The sequence below is a fragment of the Oncorhynchus nerka genome, linkage group LG10, assembly GCF_034236695.1.
Source record: "Oncorhynchus nerka isolate Pitt River linkage group LG10, Oner_Uvic_2.0, whole genome shotgun sequence".
Lineage (NCBI taxonomy): Eukaryota > Metazoa > Chordata > Actinopteri > Salmoniformes > Salmonidae > Oncorhynchus > Oncorhynchus nerka.
In genome coordinates this window covers 86,342,431-86,366,382 of record NC_088405.1, presented here as the reverse complement: position 1 = coordinate 86,366,382, position 23,952 = coordinate 86,342,431, and the positions used below count along the sequence as shown (strand labels likewise).

Here is a 23,952-nt window from a genome sequence, read left to right as displayed (position 1 = left end):
AGTATGAACAGTGTGTATCAGAATAGCATCATAAAGTGTTGCTTCAGTATGAACAATGTGTATCAGAATAGCATCATAAAGTGTTGCTTCAGTATGAACAGTGTGTATCAGAATAGCATCATAAAGTGTTGCTTCAGTATGAACAGTGTGTATCAGAATAGCATCATAAAGTGTTGCTGCAGTATGAACAGTGTGCAACAGAATAGCATCATAAAGTGTTGCTGCAGTATGAACAGTGTGTATCAGAATAGCATCATAAAGTGTTGCTGCAGTATGAACAGTGTGTATCAGAATAGCATCATAAAGTGTTGCTGCAGTATGAACAGTGTGTATCAGAATAGCATCATAAAGTGTTGCTTCAGTATGAACAGTGTGTATCAGAATAGCATCATAAAGTGTTGCTTCAGTATGAACAGTGTGTATCAGAATAGCATCATAAAGTGTTGCTGCAGTATGAACAGTGTGCAACAGAATAGCATCATAAAGTGTTGCTGCAGTATGAACAGTGTGCTAGATTATTTGTTTTAACAATAACGTGTTGGCTTGTGACCATTTTCTTTTTTTGCTACATTTCGTAATTCCTAGGATACTTGATGTCCGGGACCAGCATGCTTTATAAGGTCAACAGTGTTTGTCTTGGAAGACACGGGCATATTACAAAGTACATGCAAAATTGCAGTGTATTCAATAATGAGAGAGGGAGAGGGGAAAAAGAGTCTCCTAGAGGGAGGAAGTGAACGATCTAGCTAGATCCTCATAGAATCTATGAAGGTTCATCATCAGGTTAGGTCAGAACCTATTCTGTAATAGAGGGCTCTGGAATGGATCAGACCATTGATTTGGCTAACAGTTTTGGGAGTTCCACTACAAACTCCACAGGGCCCAGTTCCGGCTCACCGTCGGCACAGTGGCTCATGGGTGGCCCACTGGCGGCCCTGAGGTCTTACCCAGAGCTTGGCGTCATGGTAGAAGGCGTCTAGCAGCTTGACAATGTAGCAGTGGTCACACTTGGCCAGGATGTCTATCTCCACCATGTAGTCCTCCAGCTCCTCTTCAGTCTTTGTCTCAATCACCTTGGCCGCAGCCAGCGCTCCAGTCTCCTTGTTTTTGGCCTAGAAGATTAAGGAGTCAACATGTCAATATTTACACCATCGTGTCCTCATTTAGTGTTCATGAGATGAAGGATATCGAGCCATTTATACATTCATTTAAAAAGCCTTCTCACTTTGACTTTCCATATATATTTTGCTTTGTGATTCTACCCTAACAGGCGTTATTATCTATTGGGTGACTGGTAAATGTCAAAAGGTCAGCACACAGGAAGTAGGCTACAGGCATAATTTCTGCACATGGGGGCTATTTAAATAGACTACACGAGGACAGTGAATTTTAATGAGAGGGTATATTGAGTAATACTAAGAAAAATCATAGGTGGGGCCCGGCCGTGGTGAACTAGTAAGGGTGTGAGGAAGGGCCCGGCCGTGGTGAACTAGTAAGGGTGTGAGGAAGGAAATTGAACTTGCGAAAACCACCCCGTTTCGAAATGAACTTCCGTGTTTTTCTCATGTGACTACAATTGAAAAGGTAGTGAAGACATCACAAGTCTCATATATTGCGAAATAAGCAAATGGACTTCATGGAGTTAAAGTTACTAGTCTTAGTGAATTAACATTATATGTCACACATTAAATACTGGAAACTAAATTTGACAATATAGGTTGGACCGCCCTCCCACCCAATGAATTCCTGTGTGTGTGTGTGTGTGTGTCCAAGACTTTCTCATGGAAATAAACCTTAATCAAAACCATAGCAGAGAAAGTTTTACTTCCCTGTAAGAGCTAAGGAGGAGGAACCACTGTTGCCATGCAGTCAGCCAGCCCATCCATCCACATTGACAAGGCACTACAAATGAGTTAGAAACACTGTCCCCGACTGCATGATAAACCAGCATCAGGAGGGGTGAGTAAGTGGTGACCACATGACAACAGACAGGAAGTACAGGTCTCTGTCAGAGGCTATAATTCTGAGAATGAATTCATCTAGGTTAAACAAGTTGTGCTCTGGGAAAGGTGTGTGGTCTCTACATAATGGTGTGTGTGTGTGAGAATGAGAGCAGAGAGAACAAAGACTGTGTGAGACAGAGAGAGCAACAACCAAAAATTAAAAGAGAAAGGATGTTGCGAGTTAACAATGGGAGAAAAAGAGGTAAAAGTCAAGAGAGACGTATGTCTTTATCTATAGTATAGGCGGATAGATCTACACTGAGTCTACCAAACATCAGGAACACCTTTCTAATGTTGAGTTGCACCTTCTTTGGCCTCAGAAGAACCTCAATTCGTTAGGCATGAACTCTACAAGATGTCAAACAGGGATGCTGGCCCATGTTGACTCCAATGCTTCCCACAGTTGTGTCAAGTTGGCTGGATGTCCTTTGGGTGGTGGACAATTCTTGATACACATGAGAAACTGTTGAGCGTGAAAATCCAGCAGCGTTCCAGTTCTTGACACAAACCGGTGCGCCTGGCACCTACTACCATACCCCGTTCAAAGGCACTTAAATATTTTGTCTTGCCCATTCACCTTCTGAATGGCACACACACACAATCCATGTCTCAAATGTCTCAAGGCTTAAAAATTATTATTTAACTGTCTCCTCCCCTTCATCTACACTGATTGTTTTGAGTGAGTGAGTGAGTGAGTGAGTGAGTGAGTGAGTGAGTGAGTGAGTGAGTGAGTGAGTGAGTGAGTGAGTGAGTGAGTGAGTGAAGCTCAAACTACTCCCAATGACCTGGAGATGCGAGGCTGCAGACTAAACAGTCTGGTGGTGTCCAGTGCCTGAGGGGTCTGTGGGAAAACATCTGGGTAAACAGTGTAGTCACGCACACGCCTGGAGACACTGGCCTACCATAATTAACAACCCTGAGAGTTCCCGAAGATGGAATAACTCCAGGGCCTTTTTTAAATGAGGACTCAGTTTTTCCTGGTGAGGTCACATGGTTAGGAAACTTAACCTTTGCATACAGTGTTTGACTGGAAAGACATCTGACAATGCGTATCTGACAATGTGTCGCAGAGCATTTGCATTTCATCACCACATCCAGGAAACGGCTCTGCTCCCACCACGGAAACCCCCATCTCAGAGTCAACAAAGGGCCCGTTAGGTCACAATTCCCGCTTAACGAGTCTGCATAACCAAGCTTGCTAACCCCGCACTCTCTTTCCACCCCTCTCTCTTTATGACATTCTGAGGCTTGGAGAAAGGTGCACACTGCTCGTGCCTGACTGGGAGTCGTACCTCTTTTCCACTCGCGTCTAGTCTGCCTTGTAAAAGGCCAATCCCCCCACCCTGCTCTGCAGCTCAGTGAGAACACGACCCAGGAATGTGCTTCTGGGCTTCAGTTGAGTTGCGGGGAGTGGAGAGACGGAGAGATAGAGCATCTTCCCATCTGTAAGTCTGTCTGTCTATGGGGGAGGGAAGGGGCTGTACTGTACACAGAGGAAATGACACTGAAACGCCTCATTGTGCCTCACAAGGGAGCACTGACTTCCTGGAAGGCATAAAAGGCTCTGCAGTCTCTCCACTGGAGGAGGAGGAAGAGTGGTGCTGGGTGAGCATAGAGCTGTATACTCACACTAACCTGATTGTACTAACAGATAGAAAAACTGGCTTACAACACCACCTCTTCCTCCTCTCCATTATCACAGCAGAGAACAACAAAGCAGTGCTCCCTCTAACCCAATCATTACACTGAGGAACAACAAAGCTGTGCTCCTTCTAACCCAATCATTACACTGAGGAACAACAAAGCTGTGCTCTCTCTAACCCAATCATCACACTGAGGAACAACAAAGCTGTGCTCTCTCTAACCTAATCATTACACTGAGGAACAACAAAGCTGTGCTCTCTCTAACCCAATCATCACACTGAGGAACAACAAAGCCGTGCTCTCTCTAACCCAATCATCACACTGAGGAACAACAAAGCTGTGCTCCCTCTAACCCAATCATCACACTGAGGAACAACAAAGCTGTGCTCTCTAACCCAATCATCACACTGAGGAACGACAAAGCAGTGCTCTCTCTAACCCAATCATCCCACTGAGGAACGACAAAGCTGTGCTCTCTCTAACCCAATCATCCCACTGAGGAACAACAAAGCTGTGCTCTCTCTAACCCAATCATCACACTGAGGAACAACAAAACTGTGCTCTCTCTAACCCAATCATCCCACTGAGGAACAACAAAGCAGTGCTCCCTCTAACCCAATCATCCCACTGAGGAACAACAAAGCTGTGCTCCCTCTAACCCAATCATCACACTGAGGAACAACAAAGCAGTGCTCTCTCTAACCCAATCATCCCACTGAGGAACAACAAAGCAGTGCTCTCTCTAACCCAATCATCCCACTGAGGAACAACAAAGCAGTGCTCTCTCTAACCCAATCATCACACTGAGGAACAACAAAGCTGTGCTCTCTCTAACCCAATCATCACACTGAGGTACAACAAAGCAGTGCTCTCTCTAACCCAATCATCACACTGAGGAACAACAAAGCTGTGCTCTCTCTAACCCAATCATCACACTGAGGTACAACAAAGCAGTGCTCTCTCTAACCCAATCATCACACTGAGGAACAACAAAGCAGTGCTCTCTCTAACCCAATCATCACACTGAGGAACAACAAAGCAGTGCTCTCTCTAACCCAATCATCACACTGAGGAACAACAAAGCAGTGCTCTCTCTAACCCAATCATCACACTGAGGAACAACAAAGCTGTGCTCTCTCTAACCCAATCATTACACTGAGGAACAACAAAGCAGTGCTCTCTCTAACCCAATCATCACACTGAGGAACAACAAAGCAGTGCTCTCTAACCCAATCATCCCACTGAGGAACAACAAAGCAGTGCTCTCTAACCCAATCATCACACGGAGGAACAACAAAGCAGTGCTCTCTAACCCAATCATCACACTGAGGAACAACAAAGCAGTGCTCTCTCTAACCCAATCATCCCACTGAGGAACAACAAAGCAGTGCTCTCTCTAACCCAATCATCACACTGAGGAACAACAAAGCTGTGCTCTCTCTAACCCAATCATCACACTGAGGAGCAACAAAGCAGTGCTCTCTCTAACCCAATCATTACACTGAGGAACAACAAAGCAGTGCTCTCTCTAACCCAATCATCCCACTGAGGAACAACAAAGCAGTGCTCTCTAACCCAATCATCCCACTGAGGAACAACAAAGCAGTGCTCTCTAACCCAATCATCACACGGAGGAACAACAAAGCAGTGCTCTCTAACCCAATCATCACACTGAGGAACAACAAAGCAGTGCTCTCTCTAACCCAATCATCACACTGAGGAACAACAAAGCAGTGCTCTCTCTAACCCAATCATCCCACTGAGGAACAACAAAGCAGTGCTCTCTCTAACCCAATCATCACACTGAGGAACAACAAAGCAGTGCTCTCTAACCCAATCATCACACTGAGGAACAACAAAGCTGTGCTCTCTCTAACCCAATCATTACACTGAGGAACAACAAAGCAGTGCTCTCTAACCCAATCATCACACTGAGGAACAACAAAGCAGTGCTCTCTAACCCAATCATCCCACTGAGGAACAACAAAGCAGTGCTCTCTAACCCAATCATCACACGGAGGAACAACAAAGCAGTGCTCTCTAACCCAATCATCACACTGAGGAACAACAAAGCAGTGCTCTCTCTAACCCAATCATCACACTGAGGAACAACAAAGCAGTGCTCTCGACACAACAGTGGTAGGCTTGATTACCAACAACGACGAGACGGCCTACAGGGAGGAGGTGAGGGCCCTCGGAGTGTGGTGTCAGGAAAATAACCTCACACTCAACGTCAACAAAACTAAGGAGATGATTGTGGACTTCAGGAAACAGCAGAGGGAACACCCCCCTATCCACATCGATGGATCAGTAGTGGAGAGGGTAGCAAGTTTTAAGTTCCTCGGCATACACATCACAGACAAACTGAATTGGTCCACTCACACTGACAGCGTCGTGAAGAAGGCGCAGCAGCGCCTCTTCAACCTCAGGAGGCTGAAGAAATTCGGCTTGTCACCAAAAGCACTCACAAACTTCTACAGATGCACAATCGAGAGCATCCTGGCGGGCTGTATCACCGCCTGGTACGGCAACTGCTCCGCCCTCAACCGTAAGGCTCTCCAGAGGGTAGTGAGGTCTGCACAACGCATCACCGGGGGCAAACTACCTGCCCTCCAGGACACCTACACCACCCGATGTTACAGGAAGGCCATAAAGATCATCAAGGACATCAACCACCCGAACCACTGCCTGTTCACCCCGCTATCATCCAGAAGGCGAGGTCAGTACAGGTGCATCAAAGCTGGGACCGAGAGACTGAAAAACAGCTTCTATCTCAAGGCCATCAGACTGTTAAACAGCCACCACTAACATTGAGTGGCTGCTGCCAACACACTGTCATTGACACTGACCCAACTCCAGCCACTTTAATAATGGGAATTGATGGGAAATGATGTAAATATATCACTAGCCACTTTAAACAATGCTACCTTATATAATGTTACTTACCCTACATTATTCATCTCATATGCATATGTATATACTGTACTCTAGATCATCGACTGCATTCTTATGTCACTAGCCACTTTAACTATGCCACTTTGTTTACTTTGTCTACATACTCATCTCATATGTATATACTGTACTCGATACCATCTACTGTATGCTGCTCTGTACCATCACTCATTCATATATCCTTATGTACATATTCCTTATCCCCTTACACTGTGTATAAGACAGTAGTTTTGGAATTGTTAGTTAGATTACTTGTTGGTTATCACTGCATTGTCGGAACTAGAAGCACAAGCATTTCGCTACACTCGCATTAACATCTGCTAACCATGTGTATGTGACAAATAAAATTTGATTTGATTTGATTTCTAACCCAATCATCACACTGAGGAACAACAAATCAGTGCTCTCTCTAACCCAATCATCACACTGGGGAACAACAAAGCAGTGCTCTCTCTAACCCAATCATCACACTGAGGAACAACAAAGCTGTGCTCTCTCTAACCCAATCATCACACTGAGGAACAACAAAGCTGTGCTCTCTCTAACCCAATCATCACACTGAGGAACAACAAAGCTGTGCTCTCTCTAACCCAATCATCACACTGAGGAACAACAAAGCTGTGCTCCCTCTAACCCAATCATCACACGGAGGAACAACAAAGCAGTGCTCTCTAACCCAATCATCACACTGAGGAACAACAAAGCTGTGCTCTCTAACCCAATCATCACACTGAGGAACAACAAAGCAGTGCTCTCTCTAACCCAATCATCACACTGAGGAACAACAAAGCAGTGCTCTCTCTAACCCAATCATCACACTGAGGAACAACAAAGCAGTGCTCTCTCTAACCCAATCATCCCACTGAGGAACAACAAAGCTGTGCTCTCTCTAACCCAATCATCACACTGAGGAACAACAAAGCTGTGCTCTCTAACCCAATCATCCCACTGAGGAACAACAAAGCAGTGCTCTCTCTAACCCAATCATCCCACTGAGGAACAACAAAGCTGTGCTCTCTCTAACCCAATCATCACACTGAGGAACAACAAAGCTGTGCTCTCTCTAACCCAATCATCCCACTGAGGAACAACAAAGCAGTGCTCTCTCTAACCCAATCATCACACTGAGGTACAACAAAGCAGTGCTCTCTCTAACCCAATCATCACACTGAGGAACAACAAAGCAGTGCTCTCTCTAACCCAATCATCACACTGAGGAACAAACTGTTCAGTAGATTGTTTTGCCCAACATTTCCATGGATGTCAGGGACAACTAAACGTCACAGGCCCCTCTTTTGCTACAGACCGCCTGTTGGTGTCCCTTCATGGGAGAAGTCACTCTTCCTCTCAGTGCTCCACAAAAGGTCAAAGCAGTAAACGAGGGATCAGCTTCTTCTCCCCTGCCTCTGGGGTACGTGATGAGAACACATACAGATCCAGTTAGTGGAGTGACGTTCACTGGGCAGATTACTACACCTGGCTGTGAAAGGAGAGGAGCAGACACACTGGACTCAGCGGGTGGTGCGTGTCTGCTCTCTGCTGCTGCTGGCACAGCCTCCTGGGGCCAATCACTTCCAGGTTGATAGCAGAATACAGTACAGTAACCATGAAGCGGTGTGCCAAGGCGTGGGCCTGCCTGCATGTCCACTGTACTGTGCACTTTGCCAGAGTGCACATGCACACAGGCTGACAGGACACTAATCCCAGCCCCAGCCCATCTCTAGAGAATGTGTGCTAAACCTTTGCCCTGGCGTTAAGATGTACAACCCTGAACATTTCTCTGAACAGGAATGTCATGTCTAGAATTCTTGTTAACATTGGGCTGCCTAGTAAATCTTAATCTCCCTCTGAAGATGACTCAAATCAACTTATCATTATGAAAAATACATCTCAGACAGCTTTGGGTTTGGGTCCTGGGAACACCAGGCTTGTTTGTTTGATTCTCATATAAGAAGCATATCAGGTACAGATAATGAAGAGATGGGCAACTCCCCACATCCATACCAACCCCCTCATGACAGCGAAGATTAAAACACATGATTTAAGTTAATTTCCTGCATTTCTACACATTTTGCCATGGACAGAGAAAAGAATTAGCAGTTTTACAGCTAATTTCATGCAATTATACACATTTTGCCATAGGGTGGAGGAAAATGTTTGCATTTTTAATATATGATAACTGATGATCAATGGGCCCCACCCCGGTTGGGGCCCAAATAAACTGCTGATGCACAACCAAATTTCGAAATTGTACACATTATAACTGTCAACAGTAAGTTGAGACCCTCGACTGAGAGTGTAATTAGTCCACAGGCATGCAAAAGGAAAAGACCCTCGACTGAGAGTGTAATTAGTCCACAGGCATGCAAAAGGAAAAGACCCTCGACAGAGTGTAATTAGTCCACAGGCATGCAAAAGGAAAAGACCCTCGACTGAGAGTGTAATTAGTCCACAGGCATGCAAAAGGAAAAGACCCTCGACTGAGAGTGTAATTAGTCCACAGGCATGCAAAAGGAAAAAACCCTCGACAGAGTGTAATTAGTCCACAGGCATGCAAAAGGAAAAGACCCGACAGAGTGTAATTAGTCCACAGGCATGCAAAAGAGGAAAAGAGCCACGACAGAGTGTAATTAGTCCACAGGCATACACATGGGGGGCAGTTGCTGTATGCGTTAACAGTCAGTCGCTTGAGATAAAAGCCTTGATCATGCGTGTGGTTATCATCCCAGTCTATTTATCAAAAGTAGGTCTAGGATTCTGCATAAAGTCTGGCAGAGTTCTCTATAAGTACAATGAACATGATAACATTTGAAATGCATTGTATCCTACTGAACAGAAATAACAGGATACTAACTAGCCTAGCTATTGATTAGTGTTAATTGCTACTGTTATGTTGCTGCTGTACATAGATGTGTCCCAAATGAAACCCTATTGCATTTATAGGGCACTAGATTTGACCAGGGCCCATAAGGGCTCTGATAAGTACTGCACTATATACAGGGGGAAAAATCTATACAATTGCTTATTGCAATATTATTTTGGACGATATTGTATAGATTCTTTGACTCTAAGTATCGATTTATAAAAATAAATAAAGAACGTATGGGGTTTGAGAGCTTGCGCTTTGTACTTGAAGAGCAATCGTTGTAGAATTTCCGGGCCATCAGTTTTTCGACATGGCATGTTGTAGTCTGGTTCTAGATAATGCCATCAGGGAATTGAAGCCAACATCCTCTACCATTGACAATGGCTGCATATCAACTACATTCATTTCTGTAATCAGTGCTGTCATTTTCTCACTCAGTCCCTTATTGCACCTCGTGTGTGAAGCTGTCTAATGTCTGTTGTGTGGTGCCTGTGGTGCTGTCAGCAATGATTTGGGTCTCACGGTGCGTCTCTTTCATATGGTTAATTAAGCCATATGGTTAAGTATATGTAATGTCATTTGGTTAAGTATATGTAAAGCCATATGGCTAAGTATATGTAACGTCATATGGCTAAGTATATGTAACGTCATATGGCTAAGTATATGTAACGTCATATGGCTAAGTATATGTAACGTCATATGGCTAAGTATATGTAACGTCATATGGCTAAGTATATGTAACGTCACATGGTTAAGTATATGTAACGTCACAAGTATATGTAACGTCACAAGTATATGTAACGTCACAAGTATATGTAACGTCACAAGTATATGTAACGTCACATGGTTAAGTATATGTAACGTCACATGGTTAAGTATATGTAACGTCACATGGTTAAGTATATGTAACGTCATATGGGTAAGTATATGTAATGTCATATGGTTAAGTATATGTAATGTCACATGGTTAAGTATATGTAATGTCATATGGTTAAGTATAGTAATGTCATATGGTTAAGTATATGTAATGTGTAATGTCACATGGTTAAGTATATGTAATGTCATATGGTTAAGCATATGTAACGTCATATGGTTAAGTTTGTAACGTCATATGGTTAAGTATATGTAACGTCATATGGTTAAGTATATGTAACGTCATATGGTTAAGTATATGTAACGTCATATGGTTAAGTATATGTAACGTCATATGGTTAAGTATATGTAACGTCATATGGTTAAGTATATGTAACGTCATATGGTTAAGTATATGTAACGTCATATGGTTAAGTATATGTAACGTCATATGGTTAAGTATATGTAACGTCATATGGTTAAGTATATGTAATGTCATATGGTTAAGTATATGTAATGTCATATGGTTAAGTTTATGTAATGTCATATGGTTAAGCATTGCACCTGTACTACCATTACTGTACCTCAATTCCACCTTGGAAAGTTTGCATTTCACCACCTTCTCATGTAATGTCTCAAAAGTATTGCCATACAGGACTTGCTGTCGTTTGCATTTGTCAATGATAATGATGTGCGGAGTGCTTTATATCCGTGGTAAATCATTTGAAAGATGCACATCTCCTCTTATTAACATTAAAGCATCGTTGCCTTTTTCCCTTTATGACGATCGAAACCTGTTAGTCATCCCAAGTTTAAACGTTCACACCCCTAGTAGACAGTGTTGTGCCATCTACCTGCCTTTTCTCTTTCCAGTGGGGACATTCTACTTCTCTTGTGTTACATGAGCTGAGGATTATACATGGTTGAATTCTTACTGTAGCTTTATTTACAGTTGTTCCACATGGGTGTAGGACACAGCAGACAAGTTCAAATGCTGAACCCCAGAAGGAATAGTGCTGCTGTCTGAGGATGTTTTGCTGTGAGGTATTGTGAAATGTTTCAAGCTCAGAACAGTGAAGAACTCGCTGCAGCACGTCTCTTAGGATAGGCTCTGAACATAGAGCTGTCGAGTCAGTACTGATGTAGGATCTTCATTTGATCACCCTGTTGCAGGAGAATGTTCCTGCAATGCAGGAAATGTAAAACATGTAGTGTATTCAGGGTTTAAAAAGGCTTCTGATGTTTATAATTTCCACTTTGAAATTACAAACTTGATTTTCCCTTAAGAAAAATGTATCAACCCTTACAAAAATGTCAATTCATTGTAATCCAAATAATAATTCACATTTTGTTTTACTGCAGGATTATTTTCCTGCTGTAGCAAACAGGTTCAAATAAAGATCCTACATCTGTATGTATGACTAAATAGAACATAGTCCAGTACATTTTCTGTGTCTCAGGGGGAGAGGGGTATGCAAAAAACACATTTCTATTTCACACCTGTACAGGTTACCACTTGTACATAACAGTGAAACAGGACCAAAAAAAAACTAACTAATAAAAACATTTAAATTATTATTTGTAAATGTGTCTCCTAACTTGATGAAAACGTGAAACATAGACTGCACAAAAGGCATTTGTTATTTGATTACTTTAGCAGTGCGGTTACATCATGTATTGTGCTTTGCCTCTGATATAGGCTAGCGTCAATGTATTTCAAAACCACTAAATCAGTTATGACAAGTTTAACTCATGATGTTCTCACAAAACATTACTCCCTCGCCCACACTCCAACTCAGACAGTCACCAAGGCAACCTGCCACAGACATACCGACAGGGGGCTGGGAAGTCATGGGGGACGAGCCTCTACAGGAGAGCGTGGTGAGTGAGAGAGCGTCACAAAGGAGCGTGCTGTCCACACCCATCCAGGAGAGCACTTATCAGCCAGACCGGCCACAACTGGGCCCCACAGATTACCAGCGCTGGTAACATCTCCACCACGGCACCCTAGTCCCTACATATTGCACTAGTACTTTGTGTTCAAAAGTAGTTCACTATATAGGAAATAAGGTGGCATTTGGGGTGTATTACTCAGGTAATGCTAGGCTAAATAAGGCTACTAGGAAAACTTACAGTACCAAGCAGCAGCAGCCAGGAAGCCTGCGCAGCGGCACGTCCCATTAAAAAGTAAAGGGAACCTTTCAGCACTTGTGCTTAAGGGTTTGGCGGCGGCCGTACAGATAAAAAACATCCTGTGACATACGGGTCAGCAGGAAGTGGGACATGCTCCTGTCTCAGCAATAGTCTACACATGGGGAGATTTATGTACAGTACCAGTTAAAAGTTTGGACTACTGATTCAAGGGTTTTTCCTTTACTTTGACTATTTGATACATTGCAGAATAATAGTGAAGACATCAAAACTATGAAATAACACATATGGAAACATGACCGAATACAAACAGTGTAGCTATTCCCTCCGCAAGGCAATCACACAAGCTAAGCGTCAGTATAGCGACAAAGTAGAGTCGCAATTCAACGGCTCAGACACAAGAGGTATGTGGCATGGTCTACAGTCAATCACGGATTACAAAAAGAAAACCAGCCCCGCTGCGGACCAGGATGTCTTGCTCCCAGACAGACTAAATAACTTCTTTGCTCGCTTTGAGGACAATACAGTGCCACTGACACGGCCCACTACCTGCGGCCTCTCCTTCACTGTAGCCGACGTGAGTAAAACATTTAAACGTGTTAACCCTCGCAGGGCTGCAGGCCCAGACGGCATCCCCAGCCGCGTCCTCAGAGCATGCGCAGACCAGCTGGCTGGTGTGTTTACGGACATATTCAGGCAATCAGTCTGCTGTTCCAACATGCTTCAAGAGGGCCACCATTGTTCCTGCTCCCAAGAAAGCTAAGGTAACTGAGCTAAACGACTACCGTAGCACTCACTTCCGTCATCATGAAGTGCTTTGAGAGACTAGTCAAGGACCATATCACCTCCACCCTACCTGACACCCTAGACCCACTCCAATTTGCTTCCCGCCCCAATAAGTCCACAGACAACGCAATTGCAACCAGACTGCCCTAACCCATCTGGACAAGAGGAATACCTATGTGAGAATGCTGTTCATCAACTACAGCTCAGCATTTAACACCATAGTACCCTCCAAACTCATCATCAAGCTTGAGACCCTGGGTCTCGACCCCGCCCTGTGCAACTGGGTACTGGACTTCCTGACGGGCCACCCCCAGGTGGTGAGGGTAGGTAACAACATCTCCCCCATGCTGATCCTCAACACTGGGGCCCCACAAGGGTGCGTTCTGAGCCCTCTCCTATACTCCCTGTTCACCCACGACTGCGTGGCCATGCACGCCTCCAACTCAATCATCAAGTTTGCAGACACTACAGTGGTAGGCTTGATTACCAACAACGAGACGGCCTACAGGGAGGAGATGAGGGCCCTCGGAGTGTGGTGTCAGTAAAATAACCTCACACTTAACGTGAACAAAACAAAGGAGAGGATCATGGACTTCAGGAAACAGCAGAGGGAGCACCCCCCTATCCACATTAACGGTACAGTAGTGGAGAGGGTAGTAAGTTTTAAGTTCCTCGGCGTACACATCACGGACAACTGAATTGGTCCACACAGACAGCGTGGTGAAGAAGGCGCAGCAGCGCCTCTTCAACCTCAGGAGGCTGAAGAAATTCGGCTTGTCACCAAAAGCACACAAACTTTTACAGATGCACAATCGAGAGCATCCTGTCGGGCTGTATCACCGCCTGGTACGGCAACCGCTCCGCCCACAACCGTAAGGCTCTCCAGAGGGTAGTGAGGTCTGCACAACGCATCACCGGGGGCAAACTACCTGCCCTCCAGGACACCTACACCACCCGATGCCACAGGAAGGCCATAAAGATCATCAAGGACAACAACCACCCGAGCCACTGCCTGTTCACCCCGCTATCATCCAGAAGGAGAGGTCAGTACAGGTGCATCAAAGCAAGGACCAGGAGACTGAAAAATCTCAAAGCCATCAGACTGTTTAACAGCCACCACTAACATTGAGTGGCTGCTGCAAACATACTGACTCAACTCCAGCCACTTTAATAATGTAAAAATGGATCAAAATGTATCACTACCCACTTTAAACAATGCCACTTTTATATGTTTACATACCCTACATTACTCATCTCATTTGTATATACTGTACTCGATACCATCTACTGCATCTTACCTATGCCGTTCTGTACCATCACTCATTCATATACACTGCTCAAGGGAACACTTAAACAACACAATGTAACTCCAAGTCAATCACACTTCTGTGAAATCAAACTGTCCACTTAGGAAGCAACACTGATTGACAATAAATGTCACATGCTGTTGTGCAAATGGGATAGACAACAGGTGGAAATTATAGGCAATTAGCAAGACACCCCCAATAAAGGAGTGGTTCTGCAGGTGGTGACCACAGACCACTTCTCAGTTCCTATGCTTCCTGGCTGATGTTTTGATCACTTTTGAATGCTGGCGGTGCTTTCACTCTAGTGGTAGCATGAGACGGAGTCTACAACCCACACAAGTGGCTCAGGTAGTGCAGCTCGTCCAGGATGACCATCAATGCGAGCTGTGGCAATCAGGCTACCTCTGGCGAGCACATGGAGGGCTGTGCGGCTCCCCAAATAAATGCCACCCCACACCATGACTGACCCACCGCCAAACCGGTCATGCTGGAGGATGTTGCAGGCAGCAGAACGTTCTCCATGGCGTCTCCAGACTCTGTCATGTCTGTCACATGTGCTCAGTGTGAATCTGCTTTCATCTGTGAAGAGCACAGGGCGCCAGTGGCGAATCTTCCAATCTTGGTGTTCTCTGGCAAATGCCAAACGTCCTGCACGGTGTTTGGCTGTAGTAAGCACAACCCCCACCTGTGGACGTCGGGCCCTCATACCACCCTCATGGAGTCTGTTTCTGACCGTTTGAGCAGACACATGCACATTTGTGGCCTGCTGGAGGTCATTTTGCAGGGCTCTGGCAGTGCTCCTCCTGCTCCTCCTTGCACAAAGGCGAAGGTAGCGGTCCTGCTGCTGGGTTGTTGCCCTCCTACAGCCTCCTCCACGTCTCCTGATGTACTGGGATGTCTCCTGGTAGCGCCTCCATGCTCTGGACACTACGCTGACAGACACAGCAAACCTTCTTGCCATTAGGTACCGAGATGAGATCCTCAGACCCCTTGTGAGACCATAAGCTGGTGCGGTTGGCCCTGGGTTCCTCCTAATGCAAGACAATGCTAGACCTCATGTGGCTGGAGTGTGTCAGCAGTTCCTGCAAGAGGAAGGCATAGATGCTATGGACTGGCCCGCCCGTTCCCCAGACCTGAATCCAATTGAGCACATCTGGGACATCATGTTTCACGCTATCCATCAACGCCACGTTGCACCACAGACTATCCAGGAGTTGGCAGGTGCTTTAGTCCAGGTCTGGGAGGAGATCCCTCAGGAGACCATCCGCCACCTCATCAGGAGCATGCCCAGGTGTTGTAGGGTGGTCAAAAAGGCACGTGGAGGCCAGCCACACACACACACACACACTACTGAGCCTCATTTTGACTTGTTTTAATAAGGACATTACATCAAAGTTGGATCAGCCTGTAGTGTGGTTTTCCACTTTCATTTTGAGTGTGACTCCAAATCCAGACCTCCATGGGTTGATAAATTTCATTTCCATTGATAATTTGTGTGATTTTGTTGTCAGCACAGTCAACTATGTAAAGAAAAAAGTATTCAATAAGAATATTTCATTCATTCAGATCTAGGATGTGTTATTTTAGTGTTCCCTTTATTTTTTTGAGCAGTGTATTTTTATGTACATATTCTTCATTCCTTTACACTTGTATAAGGTAGTTGTTGTGAAATTGTTAGGTTAGATTACTCGTTGGTTATTACTGCATTGTCGGAAGTAGAAGCACAAGCATTTCGCTACACTCGCATTAACATCTGCTAACCATGTGTATGTGACCAATAAAATTTGATTTTAGTAGCCCCAAAAAAGTGTTATACAAAATCAAAATATATTTATATTTTAGATTCTTCAAAGTAGCCACCCTTCGCCTTGATGACAACTTTGCACACTCTTGGCATTCTCTCAACCAACTTCACCCGCAAAGCTTTTCCAACCGTCTTGAAGGAGTTCCCACATATGCTGAGCACTTGTTGGCTGCTTTTCCTTCACTCTGCGGTCCAACTCATCCCAAACAATCTCAATTGGGTTGAAGTCGGGTGATTGTGGAGGCCAGGTTATCTGATGCAGCACTCCATCACTCTCCTTCTTGGTCAAATAGCCCTTACACAGCCTGGAGGTGTGTTTTGGGTCATTGCCCTGTTGAAAAACAAATTATAGTCCCACTAAGCGCAAACCTGATGGGATGGCGTATCGCTGCAGAATGCTGTGATAGCCATGCTGGTTAAGTGTGCCTTGAATTCTAAATAAATCACTGACTGTCACCAACAAAGCACCCCCACACCTCCGTGCTTCACGGTGTGAACCACACGTGGAAAACATTTGTTCAGCTACTCTGCGTCTAACAAAAGACATGGCAGTTGGAACCAAAAATCTCAAATTTGGACTCATCAGACCAAAGGACAGATTTCCACCAGTCTAATACCCATTGGTAGTGTTTCTTGGCCCAAGCAAGTCTCTTCTTATTATTGGTGTCTTTTAGTAGTGGTTTCTTTGCAGCAATTCAACCATGAAGGCCTGATTCACACAGTCTCCTCTGAACAGATGACGTGGAAAATGTCTGTTACTTGAACTCTGTGAAGCATTTATTTGGGCTGCAATTTCTGAGGCTGGTAACTCTAATGAACTTTTCCTCTGCAGCAGAGGTAACTCTGGGTCTTCCTTTCCTGTGGCGGTCCTCAAGAGGCTTCTAAACAGCTTCTTCCCCCAAGCCATAAGAATCCTGAACATCTAATCAAATGGCTACCCCTCTTTTACACCACTGCTACTCTGTTATTATCCATGCATAGTCACTTTAATAACTCTACCTACATGTACATACGACCTCAACTGGTGCCCCCGCACATTGAGTCTGTACCGTTACCCCCTTATACAGTCTCGCTATTGTTATTTTTTCAAAAGTTTTTGACATTTTCCATATTGATTGACCTTCATGTCTTAAAGTAATGACGGACTGTCATTTCATTTTGCTTATTTGAGCTGTTCTTGACATATGAACTTGGTCTTTTAACAAATAGGGCCATCTTCTGTACACCACCCCTACCTTGTCACAACACAACTGATTGGCTAAAACGTATTAAGAAAAGAAATTCCACAAATTAACAAGGCACACCTCTTAATTGAAATGCATTCCAGGTGACTATCTCATGAAGCTAGTTGAGAGAATGCCAAGAATCTGCAAAGCCGTCATCAAGGCAAAGGGTGGCTACTTTGAATTTGTTTAACACTTTTTTGGTTACTACATGATTCCATGTGTTTTTTTGCAGTTTTGATGTAGAAAATTGTATTTAAAAAACAAACCCTGGAATGAATAAGTGTGTCCAAACTTAGACAGGTACTATACCTCACCTCTAGTCATGGCTGTCTGTGACAGTGACTACGATGTCCTCCTTACCATCTGGTGACAGTGATCAACCTGAGCATGATACAGGGATAACCCCATGACATGGAAAACCTGAGACCATGTCAACAAAGCCCTGTTGTTTACCCCGGTGTGTACAGCAAACACAGATCATGAGGCCAATGGCCCCTCATATCTTCACCAATAGGTTTTGAGAAGGAGGTGAGAAGAGAGGGAGTGAAGAATCTAGGATTAGTTGAGACAGAGCCTTAAGTCTATTCACTGTGGACGGAGCTTCTTCTCTTCCCACAGACTGATTAGTCAGTAGCCTGACGGGCATACAGGAAGTGCTTCCATCACTCTCCCGGCCTACAGCTTCCCTCCTGACCCTGACTACTCCTCATGCACTCCAGGACAGCCAAACTGTATGGGGGCTGGAGATCACATGTAGCCAGGGAGGAAGGATGTAGAGACTGTCTATTATCACGTTTCCATTGTAAGTGTCGAAATTCCAAAGATGCCTTGTAGTTTACTCTCAGTCCTGGGTTAGGACAAATTATTAAGTATTTCCCAGACTGACAACTGCTTAGTCATTAGCCACTGTCAAGGTATACCTGCTACTTCAGGAGGTGTATTTTTGTGGGGGCGTTAACTGAAGCCAGCATTTATTTATAATCAGGGTGGCTCATGCCACATGGTTTTCGCTCACATGCCGGTTCACAATGTATGAGTGTGTGCACTGTGCCCTGGCCCGGCCTCACTTCTTCCACTGACCCCCAAAGGCACTCACTGTACTACACTGGGCACAAGCAAATACTTCTCCTGCCATGTTGCAAAGTGGGGGCTAAAAGAACCAGATTAAATAGCGATCGAACACAAAACTACAGTTGAGTTTGGACAAAGCAAACAGGGAAGGCTAATAGTGGGGTGTCCTGGGGGATCCAAATGGAGTCTAGTTAAGATAACATCACAACAGGATGATCTGTCTGGATTGGCCTTCTTTTTTTTGGTTGGTTATTTTATTCATTCTACCATTTTAAAAAAATAAGCACACATTAAAAAAAAAGCCATACATGCACATGAGTAAAATCAGTGAGGATAACACGCAATAAAAACACTTATTTCCATTGTAGTCCTCTTGAGACAAGATGTCTAGGCAAGATGGAACAGGGTTAAACACAGTATGACAGCGAGATAATAAACATAAAAACAGAGGACGACATCTATCTCAACATTGCGGTTACATCGTGTAGGTACATTCATATTGGCACAGAAGACAAACTGTTTTTTATTTTATTTATGTTTAAAGCTGCCCAGAGAGGATGTTGTTTTTATGCACAGAGGCAACTCATTAGATCAGAGTGTGCTGCCCATCAAAAGAAAGTAATCGCTCTCAAAGTTCACAATAAGTGGTGAAAACAATCAGCACAAACGAACATTCAAATATTATCATTCTAGTTGTAGTCTAGCGTCAAAATGATTACGAAGTTAGTGATGAGAGGTGACAGAGGTTAAATATGCATTGAACTGTACAAATCCAGGAACTCCCTACTGTGCGTCCCTCAGCACTTTGTGAAATGTTCATGTATTCAAGACATTTCTCCTTCTGCCTACTGTCAGTCCAAATGTTCAGGGTGTGGTAAGTAACCATCTCTTACTCTTGATGATAACGAAAACCCACATGACACTTGTTCACATCAGAAAACTGAGTAAGCTAGTTGTAGCACTGCCTTCACTGCTAGTCTGGTCTTCATATCAGAAAGTGAGCATTGCAAGTGTACACCAACAGGAAACTAACAGATCACCTAGTTTATAGGAACTAGTAAGACCTGTAAGTAAGCAGGTTAGAATGCATCACTTGGTGATGGGCCAATTTAATACAGTAGGAATAAAACCTAAACAATCTAATAACTTAATTTGCTGAAATGGAAACATCTGGTCCAAGTGGCAACATGAATAAATTTGATGTCACAAGCATTGGTATTTATGATAAGCTGTGGACTGACTCAATCAACATTAATTAAACATTCATTTGTTTACCTACGATCATGCTAATTTGCTCACTCAGATTAACTAAACACTTCACAAATGGGTTGGGTATGACTACAGAAAGATCAGAATAAAGTCATTTTAAATGTCATTCAGAAATAGGAACATAATGTTGCTGGTAGTATGCATTTCAAAGGCAGATGAAAGTCTCTTAAATTGCATGTTTCCCCCTATATTTGCATATAAACTTTTTTTCCCTTGAGATTGATAAACCACGTTGTTTGAGATGGATACATGAGTGAACCGGTTTTGACAGCCCAAATAAGAAAAATGCCATAATTGCCAGCACAGCACATCTGTTTTCATCTAATTGTGTGGTGCCTACAAATAATTTATAGCCTGACAAATAGGCAGAGGTACTATCAGGGGAGTCATGCACCCCACAAATCTGAAGGGGCACAAAGTATGTGAGGATTGCTTGGGGCTAGGCCTGACCATAGATTGGAGAATGTTGCTAGTCTAACTTGATTGATAGCCTGAAATAATGTATATCTAGTTAGGAGGTTAGGAGATTGGGAACTATCTGAGCTAACTTCATACAAGTGCTAGGTGGCTAGTAATATTACAGAGTAACAAAATATTTTTGAAATTATTTATAAAAACTAAAAAACGTTAAGTCTGATGACCGGGCACGTGCCCCTGTGCCCCCTATGGGCTAGCAGATTCAACTGAAATGGTGTGGCGCCTACTCTCAGTGCGCAACAACTTGCCCATGATCATCTCTTTGAAGTCTCTCTTTGAAGTCATACACAATTATATGATGTTATAAACATAATAGCTCATTGAAACAAACCCATAATGCTTACCTTGTAAACTTTTCCAAACGCTCCATCACCCAATTCTCCGATAATTTCCCATTGGTCATTAGGATTGATGTCTCGATGAACGTGTTCATATTGCTTTGCCTTCTTTTTAATGTCAAAAGAAGACAAGCGAAGTATTTGGCTTAATTTAGCAAAAGCCATAATTTCACCGCAAAATGTAATAAAAGTTTCTGAAGACAGCAATGATTTTGAGTCTCACTCAATCGTGTTGAACTAAAGTATTCGTACAAAAAAAAACAACCTGATCTCTAGAAGCACGCACCCAACATTTTTCACACCTTTCACGTAAGACAATAAGCCTTCGGTTCATACCAGTCTACGCGTTGTCATCGAACAACTTCATATTTCCATATTCATTCACACAGTTTGTCCACTGCCACACGGTGACCACCTGCTGCAGTAGAGTTATCGAGGACAAATTGTTGCTTCGATGTAAAAAAAAGACAAGCCCCACCCTGTCGCTCCCGCGGCCGTAATAGAAATGTCGTTTTCTATGTCCAGATCCGTTATGTTTACGCACGATATATATAGTTGGGAGAACTTCACGTCCCAGTTTAGATAGATAGGCGTGAAGTTTTTCAGTTACCCACCACTGCATGTGGCCACTGACAGGTGATCGAAGTTAGCACACAGTTTACACAGGCAGTCCAATTATTATATTTTTTTCCACTAATTGATCTTTTGACCAATCACATCCGATCTTTTCATATCAGATCTTTTTTGGAGCTGATCTTATTGGTTTGCCTTTTTAAACGCAGACAAGGATATATTTTGGTGCACTCTATAGCCCACAAGCGCCACTAGGTGGGAATTTAATCATAGTACTGGTACATCAGCTGCACATTCTGTCTGTTGTGGTCTTCTGGGTCTTGCCATTATGTGGTACCTTTGGTCGTTTTTACACTATAATTCACAAGGCCATTTTATATTTGATGATATAAACAAATTCTGCCAAAAGTTATGTATTGTGAAGTCATATCACATCTGGAACGATGGATGATGGATCATACAGAGTATCATATTAGGATGTCTTATTAAATCATTTCAGCCCAGGAAGAAACAAACAAGCACAACATTTAGGCTTCAACTCAAACCCAGGCTTTCACAGATAGCAAGCAGCCAAGCACATCAATGTAACATAAACATGTCGTCAATGCACTTTATTTTTAGGCGAAGGTACTTTTTTGCAAAGTAATTTGTCAAAGAAAAAATACAATGCCATTAAATCTGTTTGAATTCCCCATTGCAGGGTTTTGCATCATACACAGTCATAACCAACTATCTCTCTCTCTCTCCCTCTTCCTCTCTCTCTCTCTCTCTCTCCCTCTCTCTATCCCTCTCTCTCTCTCTCTCTCTCTCTCTCTCTCTCTCTCTCCCTCTCCCTCTCTCTCCCATCAAACAGTGGCATTGTCATTTCCGGCTCCAGCTCATCGGCGGGCGGTCCAAGGCTGCACAGTCATCAGTGGTGAACACCAGCTCCTAAACATAGAGATATGAGGCGTGTGAGTGCCAGTGCCCTAAAATGCACTAGTAAAAACAAAAACCCAGTGCTCAGTGCAAGGACTATGACGCAACATGAGGAAAGTGACATAACAAAGAGCATACAACTATTATGTCATTTCAGAGGATATGAGAGTATTGATTTTCTGAAAGGTCATTTCACTTTATGCATTTCCTTGACCAAATACAGTAGAATGGCAAAAAATCTCAGAGAACAGAATGCCCTTTCAATCATTTGTATCATGAAGCTCACTTTTTTGACTGATAATAGTACTATCTTTATGTGTTATTACAGAGCTTTGTTGTGGTTCTCCTCTGTTTCCCCATTATGTTTAACGGAGTCTGAATGACAGGGAGCCTGGATCAAGGGCTAGTCTGTCTGTGAATGCTAGTCGTCGCTCTCTTACCCCGTGACACCTCTGGGACATGATCATGTGCAGTTGCCTGACCTCAAGACCCACCACCCGCACTTTCCTGGTGTAAGCACAGCGCAGTTCACGCAAGCCGTCCACCAGAAAGACGTACTGCCTCATCTTCGGCATGATGCAAGCGTTCTGTCAAGATGAATATCATATCTGTTCTTATGTTGCAGACCAACAATTATCAGGCGTAGAAATCAGTTATCTTTTCGGCAACCTCAACATCAGGGAAATGTATTTAATTAAACAGACACAATAGTGATCTCAAAAGTACACAGTGAATACTGCAACAAAACTTTCCACAATGCCATAGTCATACTTACATGCACATCTAGGTAGAGATGTGGGATGTGCGCCATGCAACGCCTCTGGAAAACACAGAGAGACATTAGGTATACTCCACTGCAATCAGTGCTCAGTCCCTCTATGGTAAGTGACTTACAGTTTCAGGTTCCATCTTGATCATCGCTGCCTGATGGGTGAGGTCTCGAGCCATACTCAAAACCTTAGTGTAGCATGTCGGTGGGTTAGGGTAGCATAGGACCAGTGCTACCAGTGAAAGTGCTAGTAGTGTGTGTCCTAAAATGGCCATAGCTGATAGTTCACAGTGAAACACACAAGGAGGCCCTTTATATAACCAGGTAGGAATCCTCTAATGATATGTTACTATCTTAAGACAATTACACACTAGAATGTTTTTGGTTTCCTTTGTTGTTGTTGTTGTTGTTGTTGTTATTCTTGTTTGATTCTCTGTTCTAATTTGTGTTGAAGTGGGGAGATTGCACACACACAAAATTGAACAATAAAGTTGCTTAAATCATTACTCACAAAGTCTTTGTTAATGTTATGTGGTTCCACCTCCTGGCTTTTGGAGTAACATGCCTGCTGAGGGGAAAGGAAAAATGTGTACTTATTGTTTACTGTACGTGTAATTCTGCGGGGACGGTGACCATTATACTCAAGTAAATACAGTAATTCCAGAACAGAATGGTGAAAAAGAGGTGGATGCTATCCCTGACTGGGACTTGAACCAAGGTCCAGTGACTTTCAAGCCAACACCTTAACCGTCACGCCAAGAGGTCCAAACCCCTTGATGAGGTTCCTAGGTGTTGACCAAACCCCTTTCTTCAGGAGAGTGTGTCCCACGCTTTTCTATACCAAGTGCCTCACATGTACACACCTCTCCAATGGCCTCATGGGCACTATCCCACTTCTGACACCTGTGTAGCGTATTCAAGGAGTTTCAAACCCGGGTCCAGCAAC

General features: G+C 43.7%; 2 protein-coding genes across 2 annotated transcripts in view; both read right to left on the bottom strand.

The window, feature by feature from the left end:
* Nucleotides 1-21,383, bottom strand: part of stk10 (serine/threonine kinase 10) — a 64,465-nt gene extending 43,082 nt beyond the window's left edge. Inside the window, exons 1-2 of the mRNA XM_029671762.2 lie at nucleotides 20,753-21,383; nucleotides 948-1,112 (exon numbers count right to left, since the gene is read on the bottom strand). Coding sequence (XP_029527622.1) covers nucleotides 948-1,112; nucleotides 20,753-20,911 — 324 coding nt within the window. The 5' untranslated portion in view covers nucleotides 20,912-21,383. The remainder of the gene's footprint in view (nucleotides 1-947; nucleotides 1,113-20,752) is intronic.
* A 532-nt stretch (nucleotides 21,384-21,915) lies between these two features.
* Nucleotides 21,916-23,304, bottom strand: zmp:0000001268 (CYTL1 domain-containing protein). The gene is made up of 4 exons (XM_029671766.2): nucleotides 23,132-23,304; nucleotides 23,013-23,057; nucleotides 22,678-22,824; nucleotides 21,916-22,249 (listed from the first exon to the last, which is right to left on the bottom strand). The coding sequence occupies exons 1-4, from the start codon at nucleotides 23,279-23,281 to the stop codon at nucleotides 22,181-22,183; spliced, it is 411 nt and encodes a 136-aa protein (XP_029527626.1). The 5' UTR covers nucleotides 23,282-23,304; the 3' UTR covers nucleotides 21,916-22,180.
* Between the last annotated feature and the right edge of the window lie 648 nt (nucleotides 23,305-23,952).

What these genes read in the sequence shown, in the direction of transcription:
- zmp:0000001268 (XM_029671766.2), bottom strand. Translation starts at nt 23,281, where the DNA reads ATGGCCATTTTAGGACACACACTACTAGCACTTTCACTGGTAGCACTG. An exon ending in ATCTCTACCTAGATGTGCAT is followed by an intron (nt 22,825 to 23,012) that starts GTAAGTATGACT and finishes TCATCTTGACAG; the next exon opens with AACGCTTGCATCATGCCGAA. An exon ending in TGTCCCAGAGGTGTCACGGG is followed by an intron (nt 22,250 to 22,677) that starts GTAAGAGAGCGA and finishes CTCTATGTTTAG; the next exon opens with GAGCTGGTGTTCACCACTGA.